General features: G+C 43.6%; 1 protein-coding gene across 1 annotated transcript in view; it reads left to right on the forward strand.

Moving 5' to 3' along the window:
• Positions 1 to 14,601, forward strand: part of ATRNL1 (attractin like 1) — a 2,439,979-nt gene that overhangs the window by 2,268,382 nt on the left and 156,996 nt on the right. Inside the window, exon 28 of the mRNA XM_078643887.1 lies at positions 4,349 to 4,463. Within this exon, the coding sequence (XP_078500013.1) occupies positions 4,349 to 4,463 (115 nt within the window). The remainder of the gene's footprint in view (positions 1 to 4,348; positions 4,464 to 14,601) is intronic.

Below are 14,601 nucleotides of genomic sequence, written 5' to 3' on the forward strand. Positions count from 1 at the left end.
CACTTTCTGTGTTTACTGTCTATGCCTGTGGTTGTTACAGTTACAAATTGTAGTTTTATCCTGCCTGTAATTGCATATTTTATCACCTGTGTTGTGTTTTAAATGTGTGGTTTTCCCTGCCCATGATTGCCTTCATTTAGTGTGTTGAATTGTGGGATTTGCAGTCCAACCTCTGTAGTTTGTCCCTCTAATTCCTTGGTGACAAATCTGTTTTCCCTCCAAATTTCTCCTTTGCTCTGTGCTTAGGCCTGTGTGCTCAGACAGTGCACCCCCAGCCACCATTTTGTGTTCACAAGCCAGTGAGGCCAGCCCCCCTGCCCCCCCCCTAGCTACAGGGATTTTCTACATCAGAGGGTGCTTCTGTGAGCTGTATTTACTGGGGCCTGTGCACTTCGTTTTTTGGCCAGCAGGGGGAGTAAAGCTTTATTCAAACAGTATTGTTAGATTTCGAGTTAGTGAAGCCTTTACCTGCTGAAGTCCAAAGTTGTGGATTGAGCCTGTCTGTCTCCTAGGAGATTCTGAACAGGAGCAAGCAGCTGCCGAAACCCCACCCCCAGGCCAGCAGACCATTGGCTATTCAGCTACCAGACAAGTCTGAGCCCTCCTCTCACACCTGCCCAGGCCCCTGAAGGCCTTGCTGGGTGCACCCCAAATCATTCTCCTCCATCTTGTGAGTTGCAGCCCACATGTGCCCCAGATTGCTTTGAGCAGAGTCCAGGAAGTGGTAAGGAGACAGACTAGTGCTGTCTCTTCCCAAGACAAAAAGTTGTCCAAAAAACGATTTTCACTTTCTGTGTTTACTGTCTATGCCTGTGGTTGTTACAGTTACAAATTGTAGTTTTATCCTGCCTGTAAATGCATATTTTATCACCTGTGTTGTGTTTTAAATGTGTGGTTTTCCCTGCCCATGATTGCCTTCATTTAGTGTGTTGAATTGTGGGATTTGCAGTCCAAACTCTGTAGTTTGTCCCTCTAATTCCTTGGTGACAAATCTGTTTTCCCTCCAAATTTCTCCTTTGCTCTGTGCTTAGGCCTGTGTGCTCAAACAGTGCACCCCCAGCCACCATTTTGTGTTCACAAGCCAGTGAGGCCAGCCCCCCTGCCCCCCCTAGCTACAGGGATTTTCTACATCAGAGGGTGCTTCTGTGAGCTGTATTTACTGGGGCCCCTGCACTTCGTTTTTTGGCCAGCAGGGGGAGTAAAGCTTTATTCAAACAGTATTGTTAGATTTCGAGTTAGTGAAGCCTTTACCTGCTGAAGTCCAAAGTTGTGGATTGAGCCTGTCTGTCTCCTAGGAGATTCTGAACAGGAGCAAGCAGCTTCCAACTCCCTGGCCAGCAAACCTTGTCTGAGGTTGCTGGGACCTTATATGGTGTGCTGGTGGTTGGCACATGTGTACACTGATTGGTGGTTGTATCTGGTGTTTCTATTGGGTTGGGGTTAATGTCCTCATTGGTTGGGTATTTGAGGGTTCTGACTGGTTTCTCGGTCTGTGATTCAATCATTGCAGGGTTGGGACTAGGGCTAGGGTTCGGATTTCTATAGGAAGTAGGGACTAGGGCTTCCTATGTTATTGGTTGTTGGGAGTAGGGTGGGACTAGGGCTAGGGTTAGACCTTCAATTGGAAGTAGCTATTTAGTGCTTCTGGTGTGATTGGTTGTTGGACCAGGTGTGGGACTAAGAGTAGGGTTAGGCTTGCTATTGGAAGTAGGGACTAGGGCTACCTGTACCATTGGCTGCTTGGACTTGGATTGGGACTAGTGGTAGGGCTAGGGCCTTTACTGGACGTAGAGATCAGGGTTTTTGAACTGATTGGGTGCTTGGACTAGGGTTAAGATTGGCTGCAAGGTCCTGGTCTCCTATTGGTTCTAGAAGTTAGGGCTAATGTTGTGATTGGATAATGTTAGGGCTAGGGTTCCCATTGGCTGAAGGGGTCACCTGATTACTAGGGCTAAAAAAAAGGCCAGGCTTAGGGCGTCTCAGCCCGGGCGTCGAGGCTAAGGGTGGAGAGGACAAGGGTAGTTGCCTGTTTGGGCCTGTTAAGGGTGGAGAGGACAAGGGTAGTTGCCTGTTTGGGCCTGTTAAGGGTGGAGAGGACAAGGGTAGTTGCCTGTTTGGGCCTGTTCGAGACTGATCGGGACTAGGGACAAAAATGCTGCCCTTTTTCTCATAAAAAAACCCCTTCACTCTTTTATCCCTCCACTATCTTTTTTTTCTATAAAAATTAACAGACTAACATGTTCACTTCTCAAATTCCATGTTCCATATTCAACTATACTAATATACTGCCCAAATAACTGAATAACATATCTACTACTCAAATTACTTCATATTTATACTATACTAATTTTCAACACTGATCCTTTATGGGTTCCGGAGTGGCGTGCTACTCGCCAAAAAGCGCTTCAACACCCATCAGGGGTAACAAGTGCTATATGAATGCAAATCTTTCTTCTCCTTTTATCCATCCTCTATCCTTCTCACTCCAAGTAACAGACTAATATACACCACTGAAATTACCTCATATTTCATCTATCCTTCTGCTATAGTTCCAAATCCAAATAACTGACTAACCTATTCACCACTTAAAATGTACTTGCATGTTTCACTATACTAATTCAACACTAATCCTCTGTGGGTCCCGGAGTAGCGTGCTACCCGCCGAAAAAGCGCTTCGACGCCTCGTCAGGGGTAGTAAGCGCTATATAAATGCAATTACAATACAATACAATATATGGGATGCTACTGTACACCTGGGTGAGGTCAGAGTGGATCTCGCCATCCCATTGTCTTGACTTACTTTTCCGCTGGTCATAAGCTTATGCACCTGTACATTTTTTCCTGATTTACCTTTGTCTAGCATCAGCCCCTTCTGGTGAATCTATGCTCGATTATTTCTGCCTTTGTGAGAAATTCCATTAGTTTCCCACCACCGATGGCCACGTGCCTCTACTGTCGTCAGCCATCTTCTTTTTCCCACTTTTGTGTGTCTGACAGAAATTCTACAGTTGTTCATTTGACATTGTATTGTATTGTATGGCATATTTGTATAGCGCAGAAACTGTCACCCAAAGGGTATCCTGGCGCTTTGACTTTAACCAACCATACGCGTTGTTACACTGCCACAGTCTTTACACTGTCCTGGGGAAGAGGTATGTTTTTAATCCATGTAAGTTATAGTGCCGGGTTCCTAGAGCTGCAGCCCCTAGATCCTGAGCGGCTTTAATATACCTGAATGCTCCCCCACCCCGTGCCCCGGACACCCATGAGTAAGCAAGCTCCGGCAGTATTGTGTCCTTGCTCCCTCCCCGCTCCTTTGGTTCCTCTGGCTCTCATCTGATGCTCCTCCTCGGGCTCTCTGTTTCCAGTATAAGACAAAGGTAGTAGTTCACGAGTCTAGCTTTTCAAACGATACAGCTACATAGCTCCTCATTTCATTATTTATTTATTTTTCCGACGGTCTTCAAGACCACTCCTACACCAGAAGGGATTATTGGGGTGTTTTGCAGACAATGTAGTTAGATAATATTTACATAATAATCTGCCTCGACCCTGGACCATTGTCATGCTCTCACTAAAATGCTTAATATAGTCTTTTCCCCTTTACTGACAGCATTTAGACATTTCTCTATTTGTGTGCCTTTACCTTATTGGCCACCTTCCCTGTCCCTATCTGCTTAGATTTATGGCCCTCTAAATTGATGACGCCCCTACTTTGACGATGTTCATATTTTTTGCTAGAGATTTTTGAGGGTTAATTTCAGCATCATTGCTTTTGTGGCTCTAAAAGTGCAAATATAGCCATAAAAAGGAATTGCATGATAGAGGCACAAAAAAGGGCACTTCCTCAAATAACATATCACATGGGTGTGCCATTGCGGAGGAGCACAACAGTCCTTGTACAGTGTGTTCCAAGATATGTGGTAATACAGCAAGAAAAATATCATGAAAACCTGAAAACTGCAAAGTAGGACACATTCCAACTGCGCTGCTGACTGAACATTGTCCAACTCCTGTAGCACAGTGAGTGCACGCAGAGCCTCTCATTCAGTGCTTTAACAAGGAGGCACAGGATGAACAAGGAACAATGGACTGCATAGAGCATTGAGTAGAAGGGCCTGTAATTGACTGCATAGAGCATTGAGTAGAAGGGCCTGTAATTGACTGCATAGAGCATTGAGTAGAAGGGCCTGTAATTGACTGCATGTAGCATTGAGTAGAAGGGCCTGTAATTGACTGCATAGAGCATTAAATAGAAGGGCCTGTGTACACTAACAGTGTTAGCTACATGTATGCCTGTCTACTGACTTACACACAGGACTTCATGGAGTGATTCTTTTTCTTTCAGGGTGTCCCAAAGCCGATTGCGATCGAGCCATGTTCTGGCAACAAAGCAGCGGTCCTTACTGTCTTTCTTTGTCTCCCGAGAGGTCCATCGGGAGTTCCTCCACCTGGACAATCAGGTAAGAAGTTTTCTTTTTGTATTAAGAGTATGGCTTTTCACTGATAATCTGTCGATAAAATGTGATGTGCTCTTGCGGGTGGCCACAGATCCGTCCTCTGACTGGCAATGGAGGTGAACGTGTATTTCTAGTTCTACATTAAAAAAATTGGGCAAAGTGTCTTTCCCAGTTATTGATCCTGTGCTTACAGAGCAGAAGGGGCAATGCCCAACTCCCTCTGAAACTTTTCTGGATATACTAGAAGAAATGATGTTTTAGTTTTGTCTATTATTTCTCTCAAGAACCTAGAGCAAGCCCTACCAGGTTGGAGATTTTTACTAAAACTGCATGGATTTGATTGTCCATTTTCCTGAAAAGGAGTAACAGAGCTCTGATAGCCTTTGCTGAGGCCTTTACTCACAAGAAGGTACAATCGATCAGTGCCAGTCTCCCAAAATTGCTGTGAAATCTATAAGCATGATAATTGGTTAAAAATGATGTCCAATGCTGTAATGGTGCACCTTCTCCAATTTTATAGAGTATGAGAATAAAGCGTGGCGCTTAGTTCTGTGAGCAGGTGAACAAGGCCTGGTACTTAGAACTTTGAGGAATGATCATATGTCTGCGCCAAGAAACTCTGATGGCTGATCTCGCAGGCTCCTTGGTGTACAGGTGTAGCCTTCCAAAATGCTGATATTAGACCCATACAAAGGAGTCGAATTCTAGTTGTGGGTGTATTTCCACCAGCTTATTTTTGGGCATGATATGGCATGCCTCCTAGTCTAGATACCACTCCAAGCTGAATGTGAAATTTCTTCATATCCTCGGCTGGTGGTCTTGTTTGTCATGTCAAAAGAAAGATAATGACCTGTACAGAGCAGCGTCCAGAGAAAAGATAGGTTCCTAGAGCAGTATGAATGCTATAATATAATGGGATAATCCTAACAGTGGACAAAATATGTTTTCCCAGTTGTGCTGCCAGGTTGGAAAAAAATGTGTTTCAAATGTTATTCAACAGATATCTCAAGCGATGTTCAAGTCTTTATTTGAGGTAGTAAGATTCCTTGAAGATAGTGGAAAAATTAGCATATTGCTAAAGTCTCAGTGACCCATGCTGTAGTACATTTTGTGCATAAGGCAGAGTCATTTGAACTTTATTCAGTCTGTTTCCTTTAATCAGTTCAAGCTCTTTGATCCTGAGATACAAAGTTGGAATGTGAAAGCCTGACAATGACCCTGGCTTATCTATAACACTGTGCCATTCATGCTTTGAAATCAGATTCTAATACATGCTAGCATACATGTGTCTTGGCACACTGAAGCATTGAATTAAACATTGATCCAATAATAATACCAACACGCAAGCCGCTGGCAGCCTGACCCTCGGCTGGTGTGCCCTTACTGATCCATTCCGAATCCAGCTCCTAGACTTATCCAGGTCCCTAACCGCCGGAGCTCCAAGCATTGCTGCGATTTGACTTAGACGCTCGCCCTTACTTCTCTCCGGCCCCTCCGGATTTACCAGATCCCTTGCAGCTAGACGATCCTCGCCGGATCTCCCCGACCGGATCGAGACTCTGATCCTACACAGCACTGAAAACGAGATAACCATGTCCTGAAGATGGTCCACATTGATCAAGGACCGAAACGCCGTCGACTCCACAGCGCAACTATAGGCGCATCCTTCTTTGTGGCTCCTTTGAAATTGTGAATTGTGAAGAAAAGTCACTATAACTTTGTCACACACCGAGCCACTCACTGTATAAATATTTCACCTTGCTCACCTTGCGCCGTTCTCGCTGTCCACCTTCTCACTTGCGTCGCCACATACCACTTGTATATATTGAGCACCAAGTTTTGTCGGTTGTCATATGAATTTTCCAACTTTGTGCTGTACAAATTGTTTGAATATGACCTTACCCTCCTTTAAACAGTACAATACAAAAATAATTTCTACATGAAAATCATCTGAAGGAGTGTCTCCTTTTCTCTTGTCCGTGTAATGCTTCGTGCATGCAACAAAAATTGTCTTTTGAATTCTACCTTTTGGGATACTGTATTGTCTTTACACCAATAAGAACATGTGCATATATTGATGGGATGAGATGAATGATCTTCTTCATGAATGAGAGCAGGTATTCTTGGCCAGCATAACAAGATCAAATATATTGTCTGACAGGAATATTGTATCCTAAATGTCGCCTACAAAAACATTGTAACATTGGATGAAGAATTTTTAATATTGACTCCAGTGGGGCTTTATTATTGAAAATGATAATTAGGGCACCATGCGTCTTTCGGACGGTGTTTTGGTTGCTATATTCTGGTAACATATTCGTTGTCACGTAGCTGAGCTTATCTGCCAGAGTTAGATGCTTATCTAGCAATACCCCCAGTTTTTTCGCTATTGTTTCGACTGCACACACGCTTTAGTATCCACTTCTGGAGTACAAGACAGAATGAGGCCAAATTGGGCTCCATCATAGTGACACGGTGGAGGTGATCCTGTGTATCCTCCTTGTGGCCTGAACAGACACATTTACAAATCAGAATTCTCAATTTTCTTGCACAATCCGCTCTTCATCATTCCTTTGTTAAAACTCCCTTCTATCCAGGTCAGACAACCCAGTCAATAGGTTGGGCTACAAGCTTGACTTGACACCTCAGGGCAATCTAAGGCATCCCCTCCTTCCTCTAATCAGCAATGCAAGGTCTTCGCTGCTTTTTTCATTCAGAAGGTCAAGGACATTTACAGAACATTTCCCCACACTGCAATCATAACAGGCCCTTCTCACCTGCCCAGCGGCACTCCCACGCTCTCTGTTTCCCCTGTGCTCTCTCAAGAAGCAGTGCGCACCATCTGCAATAAACTCAAATCAGGAACCCCAGCAGACCCCCTTAAACTGGATACATTTCAGAAATTTGTACCTCAGCTTCTCTCTCCTTTCTATGATCTCATCAATCTGTCTATGTCCTCTGCTGTTGTCCCCTTGGCCTGGAAACATGCCAATGTGGTTCCCTTACTTAAAGAACCCACATTGGATGTTCCCAAGCAAGAGAATTTTCGTCCTATTTCTCTTCTTCCTCTGGTATCTAAGATTACTGAAGCCTACATCAATTCCATTCTTACACCGTTCATTGAAGACAGCAACTTGCTAGACCCCTCTCAAAATGGCTTCATCCTGCTTCACAGCACTGAAACCGTCCTTCTGGCTGTAACGGAACATCTGAGGAGCTCTCTAGATATAGGTCGCACTTCAGCTCTGATCCTACGGGACCTAAGCGCTGCATTCGGTACTGTGTCCCACCAGATTCTACTGCAGCGCCTGGAGGATATCGTTATTGACTGCCTGGCCCTGGGCTGGTTCACCTCCATTTTATCTCACTCTACTCTTTCCAAGTGTCTGTCCCCCCTTCTGCTCTCAGGTGTATGCTATGTATCAAGGGGTTCTTCAGGGCTCAGCCCTGAATCCTACTCTATTTAACATCTACATTGAATGGATGGCAGCAGTAGCCAGGAACAGAGGATTAACTGAGGATTAACTTTGGTACGCGGATGACACACAGCTGGTGGTTGCATTTTCTGACAACTCTACACAGGATGTGCTCAAATTCAAAGAGGATTTAATGCCAGTAAATCTGAGATCTTGCTGGTGGGTAAAGATACTCACCTGTGGAGTGAGCACTGGTGGCCTTCCACTCTGGGCCTTCCGCATGCCCTGAAGCAGACAGTTAAAAATCTTTGAGTATGGGTTGACACTGCTTTGAGCTTTCAGGCTCAAACTAAAGCAGTAGCCGGTGTCTGCTTTGGGCTTTTACGCGGTCTCAAACCCCTGCTGTGTTTCTTTGACTCTACCATCCTTCAGGTGATTATCCAGGCCTCTGTACTATCCCGGCTGGATTATGCTAGCTCCCTGTACCTAGGGGCAAACAAAGCAGAGATTCATCGCCTACAAGGGGCACAAAATGTTGCTGCTCAGGTGGTCCTCGGCATGCCGAGGACCTGCCTCACCTCCGATTCCATCCACAGAATACATTGGCTTCCGGTGGAGAAACATATCCAGTTCAAAGCTCTCTGCACTGCCCATAGAGTCATGAATCTCCAATCTCCCAACATCCTAGCTAATCTTCTTACGCCCTACATACTCACCCGACAGCTGGGTTCTATCAGTCAGCCCCCGGCGGTCGTTCCCCAGTTCAAGAGAGCACGGGCAGGAGGGGGCTCCTTTCGTGATCTCACTCCTAAACTCTGGAATTACCCCCCTGTGAGTATCAGAAGTATTCAAAATCATGTGTCATTCCGTAAAGTCATAAAACCCCTTCTTTTTCCTACATAATCTACTCTCCTGTGCATCACTTTGTCTGCTGCATGTCAGTCTGCCTTTTTGTCAGTTTGAGTTTAGTGCTGGGACGCCCCTTTGCTGGACCAGCTGTGTGCTCTCCAAAACTTATAACATAGCATAACTTGTACAAGGGTGGCCAGTGTAGAGTCACGAGATCGGGGTCTAATTCTGACTGTCATTTTAGATATTTGATATACTGGTCAGTGGAGCCTGTTGCACAGAAGGGTTTTTCCATTGTAGCAGAAGCTTCTCAAATATGAGATGCTCGGGGTGGACTATAGAACATCAGAATTCGAGATCCGAGATCCAAGAAGCAATGAGGATATGATTGGCTACATATGATTGAGTAAGTACTAGGCAACACACTCTTTAGTTGTATGTTTTTCTACAAAATTACATTAACCGCCATTTACAATTTGAGGCACAAAGTGGTTAAGTTGCTCAGATGTGAGATTTTGTTGGTCAAGTGCTGACTCTGGGTTTAGAATCCAGGTCTATGTATATCGGGGTCCTCAACATAGCCCCATAATAATATGGTTTGATCCTGGGCAAATCACTCCCCCTTCCCATAACTCTGTTCTGTTACTTCAAATTTGGACGTGATTGCACACAGGTTGATTACTAGTACTGAGCAGTCAGAATACAACAAAATATGACTCCGCACATAGAAGCTGCAGCGAGGCGAAGAACACGCCTCACCAGCTCCTGTATGCAGTGGTTTACAGCTTGGAGAAGGGCATTTCTGCCACCACCAATCTTACTTTTTTGCATTTTTAAGACACATTTCTCTTCTGTTTTTTATGGATAGTCAACTCTGCACCCTGCTTTCAGTACGAAGTGCTTCGTAGTCCCACTAGGCTCATGAAAAGACATTGTAAACCTTTACATAAATACAACAGTAAAACTTTATTAGGGAAATGCATTGAGGGAACTGAGATAAAGTACTGAGAAATAAAACACGATGAGTTCGGTGTATGAGTTCAGATTATGACAGCTATAAAATCCATTCGTCATGTACAGGTGCATCAATTTCCTTGACAGGCGCAGTGGAGAGACAGTTTGATCCTGTCATGATCCAGCGACGGAAAGCATGCGTACTTAGAAGTGCATATGTTCAAATTGGACTTTTGACGCTAGTGACAAGTGCTCCCTAAACCGTGCTGAAATTGTAAATGCATCCAAAAAGTAGTTCTAGCACAGGCATGGGTTGCCAATGTCAGATCAGAGTGTTCGAGAGATCTGATGTAAGGATGTGCGGAAGAAAAGTAAAATGGTGCGGTTTCAGGGGAATGCAGCATCACTATATAACACCTCAGGGAGTTTAGACTTTTAAGAGCACTATGTTCTGTTTTTGTTGTGCATTGCAAGAGTGTTCTCTTCTTAAATTAACAACAGTGTTTAAAGACTTTGGCACAGTTTGACGAACCTTCACGCAACTTTCCCAAAAAGTGTCTTCAACCTCATCTCCTTCCTGGAAGGTTTAGGATGATCCGCAAAGAGGAGGCCAAGAAAAAGTGGGTGCGGGGTCCCAAAACTGGTTATCCCATGCAGTTTTCCATTGGAAAATCAGGGACAGGTACACCCAAAACATCTGAACGGAATTACCCCAAATTTGGTAGAAAGCTAGCCCCTGATCCAGAAAGCGTGTGTTTTGTGATTTGATGTAAAACCGTTTGGTAGTTGTTGATACATTAAGGCTCAAAATGTATGTATATTTCACAATTCTGAGGATCCGCAAGCTCAAGCAAATGTTGTGATTTGCTAGCCACAACCTGAAGGAAAAATTGCAGCCGCCATTTTAGGACTTGGGGACCCGATGGTTGGGTGCTGTTCATGTTGATGGACATCTTTATGTTAAAAAAAACGCATAGAAATTCACTCAAAACACGAAGTTTCAGATGACATTACAGCTAGGATTTGTAATAAAAGCTTATTTTAAATTTTTTTAAAAGCTTAGAAATTCACTGAAAAAAACAAAGATTAGGTCAAAATGCCAGTAAACATAACATTTTAAACTAACAAGACCACAGAAATTCACCAGCTATAGGTATCTCAAGTAACTATAGCTTGTGGCCTAAAGTAACTACAATTCGTGCTCTCGCCATGCACTTCTTCCACCCTTCCATATTACATCACCTATCGCATGTTCTATTACTGCATTAGTAAGATCCCTAATGGCATCTGAAATTACAACATTGATAATGTGTGTGGTGAGGGCGCAAGTGACATTTTCACCTAACTATAATGTCCCTTTAATCATTGGTTTTTCAGTGAATATTATATAAATATATGTACTCAAAAAAGTATTCCAGGAATCGGCCTAATGGCAAGAAAGAGTTTCTAAATGTTCTGAATTCTCTTTTTTGTGTGGGTTATTTACAGAGTGCACACTTAACCCCACAGTGCAGCGGAGTGCTGTACATGCTAATAAAGTATGTTTACTGCATGGGGTTTGCAGATGCATGCAGAGAACTTTTACCAAAGCACAAGGGGGATTTAGTAAACAGCGGTGTGGGCGGGTTTATTTTAAGACCTTTTTTAAGTGGATCATAGAGCAAGTATGAAGTGCAGACAGGATATTCCGTAGTCTTGGAGTATTACGAAAAGAATGTCTGGCTCCGTGTGCGAATTTGATTAAACTATGGACCTTCATATCTCACCAATAAAGAGCTGTTGATTTCATGGTTAAACTGGAGATTTGAGGTGAAGGCTTTGTAGAGTACTCTGCAGACGTTCATCCCTCCACACCCCTTCCCTCTGCTTTAATTTTTATATTGTGTTAAATCAAATTTTACACTGTAAAGTGCTCTAATGCCACTTGGTGAAATAGCGCTATAGAAGAACACAGAAAATACATTAAAAAAAAGATTTTTGATAGCCAGTCATTTTCGAAATGTTGCATAAGTTGCTGCATTTGGTACAGTTTTTCAGAAGGGTGAAAGGGTTATTTGGCTTTTTTTGTAATCATGGCCTTTGAAGGATAAGGTGGAGCCATTGCAAAAGAATATTTGCAAAAAGGGACGTACTCCCAGCGAAGCCATTCAATTTCATATTGATAAGATATTTCTGAATTTGATATTGGAGCAGACCACCATATAAAGAATAAACTATGTTGTCTGCAGGTTGAGCGTATGGAGAACATCCTGGTTTGGATGACGTCCAGATAAGATTCAAGTTGATCTCGTTGGCCAACTGCAATTTGAGAAATACCAGGGTGTTGTTAGCATACGGGTGAAGAGCAGTACTTTTTGGCTGATTAGTATTCTCAGGGGCTCTATGTAAAATGTAAATGCCCACAAGCGCTAGCTTACTTTGTGGAAGGCCGTAGGTGAGAGGGGAATGGGGACAACTCTTGACAAGTCCATTCAAGCAAATTGTTTGCTAAAGGTGACAAAGTGGGTGAAGTTTCAAAGAACATTTCTTCTAATGGTTTCCCGTGAATAATAATATTAACGATGATAATACTATCAGTAGTGTAAGCAGTGGTCGTAATAACTAGCTGTTTTGTAAAGTCTGGCTATCACAATGTTGCAGTTTCTAAGCACTTAAATAACAGGTTCCAGTTTAACGGCACTCACTTGCCCAACCTCACAGGGATGAAAGGATGATTCAGCCTTGTTGGGATTTGAACCCGAGTCGCACTGCCCATTGGCAATCGGGCAGTGCCCTATGGACTAGTCTTGACAGGTCACTGTGTGGGCCGATTCTTTGGCTCTTTGTTGACCTGCTTTATGGTCTGCTGGTCCGTTTTTACTATTGATTTCTCTGATATTAAAACAGAAATTTCCTACAGCAAACTGAGGTCCACCCAGTCTTCCATACCTTGCAAAACATTTATACAGCGTATCTTTTCAAGTTCAAAACTGCCCTAATTTGCAAACATGGGCTTCTTTTCTAGCTATCTAATGCACTAACGGGGACCACCTTTATTTTGGTGCTTGAGCCTATTTTCTGTCCCAGTCTGACCCTGATTTGCACGTGAGATCTGTAGATCACAGCAGACACCAACACTGACTGTTATCTCATGGGCCATCTTGGAATGTCTCCTGTAGGGCCAGGTGGTCCACTGTTCCAGAGGCCACTGATAGGTTGAACAGTAGTAAGAGGCAAGGTTCACCAAAGGCAGAGATCCAAAGAGTCTCGTCAGCTACCAGTGATGTCAAAACCCAGACAAATGAGATCGAAGTAAGTAATGTATGTCAAGGTGCTGCTGGTTAGGGACTTCCCATTCAGTGGAAGAGAGGCTGGTTACCGGAGCACCGTGCCTCATGACGAGCTCAGCTCGTCATGAGCATCAATGAGGCTAAGAACTGTGAAGCTTCGGTCAGTGCTTGGATTGCCAATGGTTGAAATGGATCCTAGGTGGAAGTAAGTTGCTGGTGATATGGCTTAGGTAGGGCACTCATACTCATTTTTCATGGCTAAGGAAACATGTCCTAGATTGCAGGTAGTTATTGATCTTCTGCAGGAGAATCAAGTAAGTTCCATTGATAGTGAGTGCACGTTGATCATGGCCTCCTTGACTTTCCATACAAAAACTGTAGGTTGTAAAGTAAGTGTGCCATGGTGCCCTGTATAAAGAATGACGGTTGGCCAATGAGGAGAACCTTGGATTTAGCTGCTCTTGTTAAAAGCTCTGAGGGATTGTCTTGGTACACCCCTGCATGTCCGCTGTTCTGAACTGGTGGCCAGGCATGTTTTGCCTGCTGAAGCCTTTATAGTTGCAGAGTTAGAAGACAGAGTAACAGCTTCAATTGGCTGTGGCAAATTCTAGATGGGCAACCAAAATGACTTACTGGACTGTCTTCCTTACAAGCTAGCTCTCAGCATTAAAAGCTAAACTGGGGTTTTAGTATAGATCTTAGGGATTAGTTTCTTGCTGCCGAGAGCGGTCTTTGACCTGCAAGTTCTGATTTGATCAACTCAGCGTTTCATCATTCTAAAGTCATTGAGATTTGCATAGAGTTAAATTGAAAAATAATCAATTGTAGAAATGCTTCATGTTGATATTGATAAAAGTGGTGTATAAAAGCATTTATCATTATGATTATTATCATAAAATATATATTTATTCTCTTCATGGTGAAAGTATACTGCTGTTCTGTTCCTGTTGGCATTTTTTATAGTGTTTTAGTCCGCCACTAAAAGTTCTGTTGTTTCTCCTCTACCTGATTTGAAGACTTAAGCTTCAGTCGAGGGCCCACACTGCAGAGGGCCTTTAATGATAAAACAGCTGTCAGCTAAAAAAGCTATAACTCCATTAGGATATTTACTCAATGAGAGTAGAATCGGTAACAAATTTTTATCGGTGGCCAACACTGGCATTTATTTCACAGGAACCAGGCACTTAAAATACTCCTGATTACCCTTAAAAATGTCTCTGCACTTGGTGCTTAGTGTAGTGTATTGAATTACAGCATTAATACAGCACTTTACTACCCTAATGTGGGGCACTGAAGCTCTAATTACCCTGGGGTATCACGCTTCACTGTGTGGGTGTGTGGTTGGAAGTCTTTCTTTTGAGGCTGTGGGCAGTGTTTCCGTGCTGTGCGTGATGGTCACCGAGGTGTGATTATTGTGTTCTTGGGTGCAGGTAGACCCACCAATGTAGTAGGTATGCATTGCCTCATTAGTGACTGTTTTTGCAGCATGATTCTTGATCTGGGGGGGGGGGGGGAGAGAGAGAGAGAGCGCCTGTGTGTGTGTGCGCCTGTGTGTGTGTGCGCCTGTGTGTGTGTGCGCCTGTGTGTGTGTCACTGATACTCAGCCTTGTCAGCCCGACCCTCCCATAACTGTAACTGGGCAGAGCCCGATGG

This window comes from Lissotriton helveticus, chromosome 5_1, assembly GCF_964261635.1.
Source record: "Lissotriton helveticus chromosome 5_1, aLisHel1.1, whole genome shotgun sequence".
NCBI lineage: Eukaryota > Metazoa > Chordata > Amphibia > Caudata > Salamandridae > Lissotriton > Lissotriton helveticus.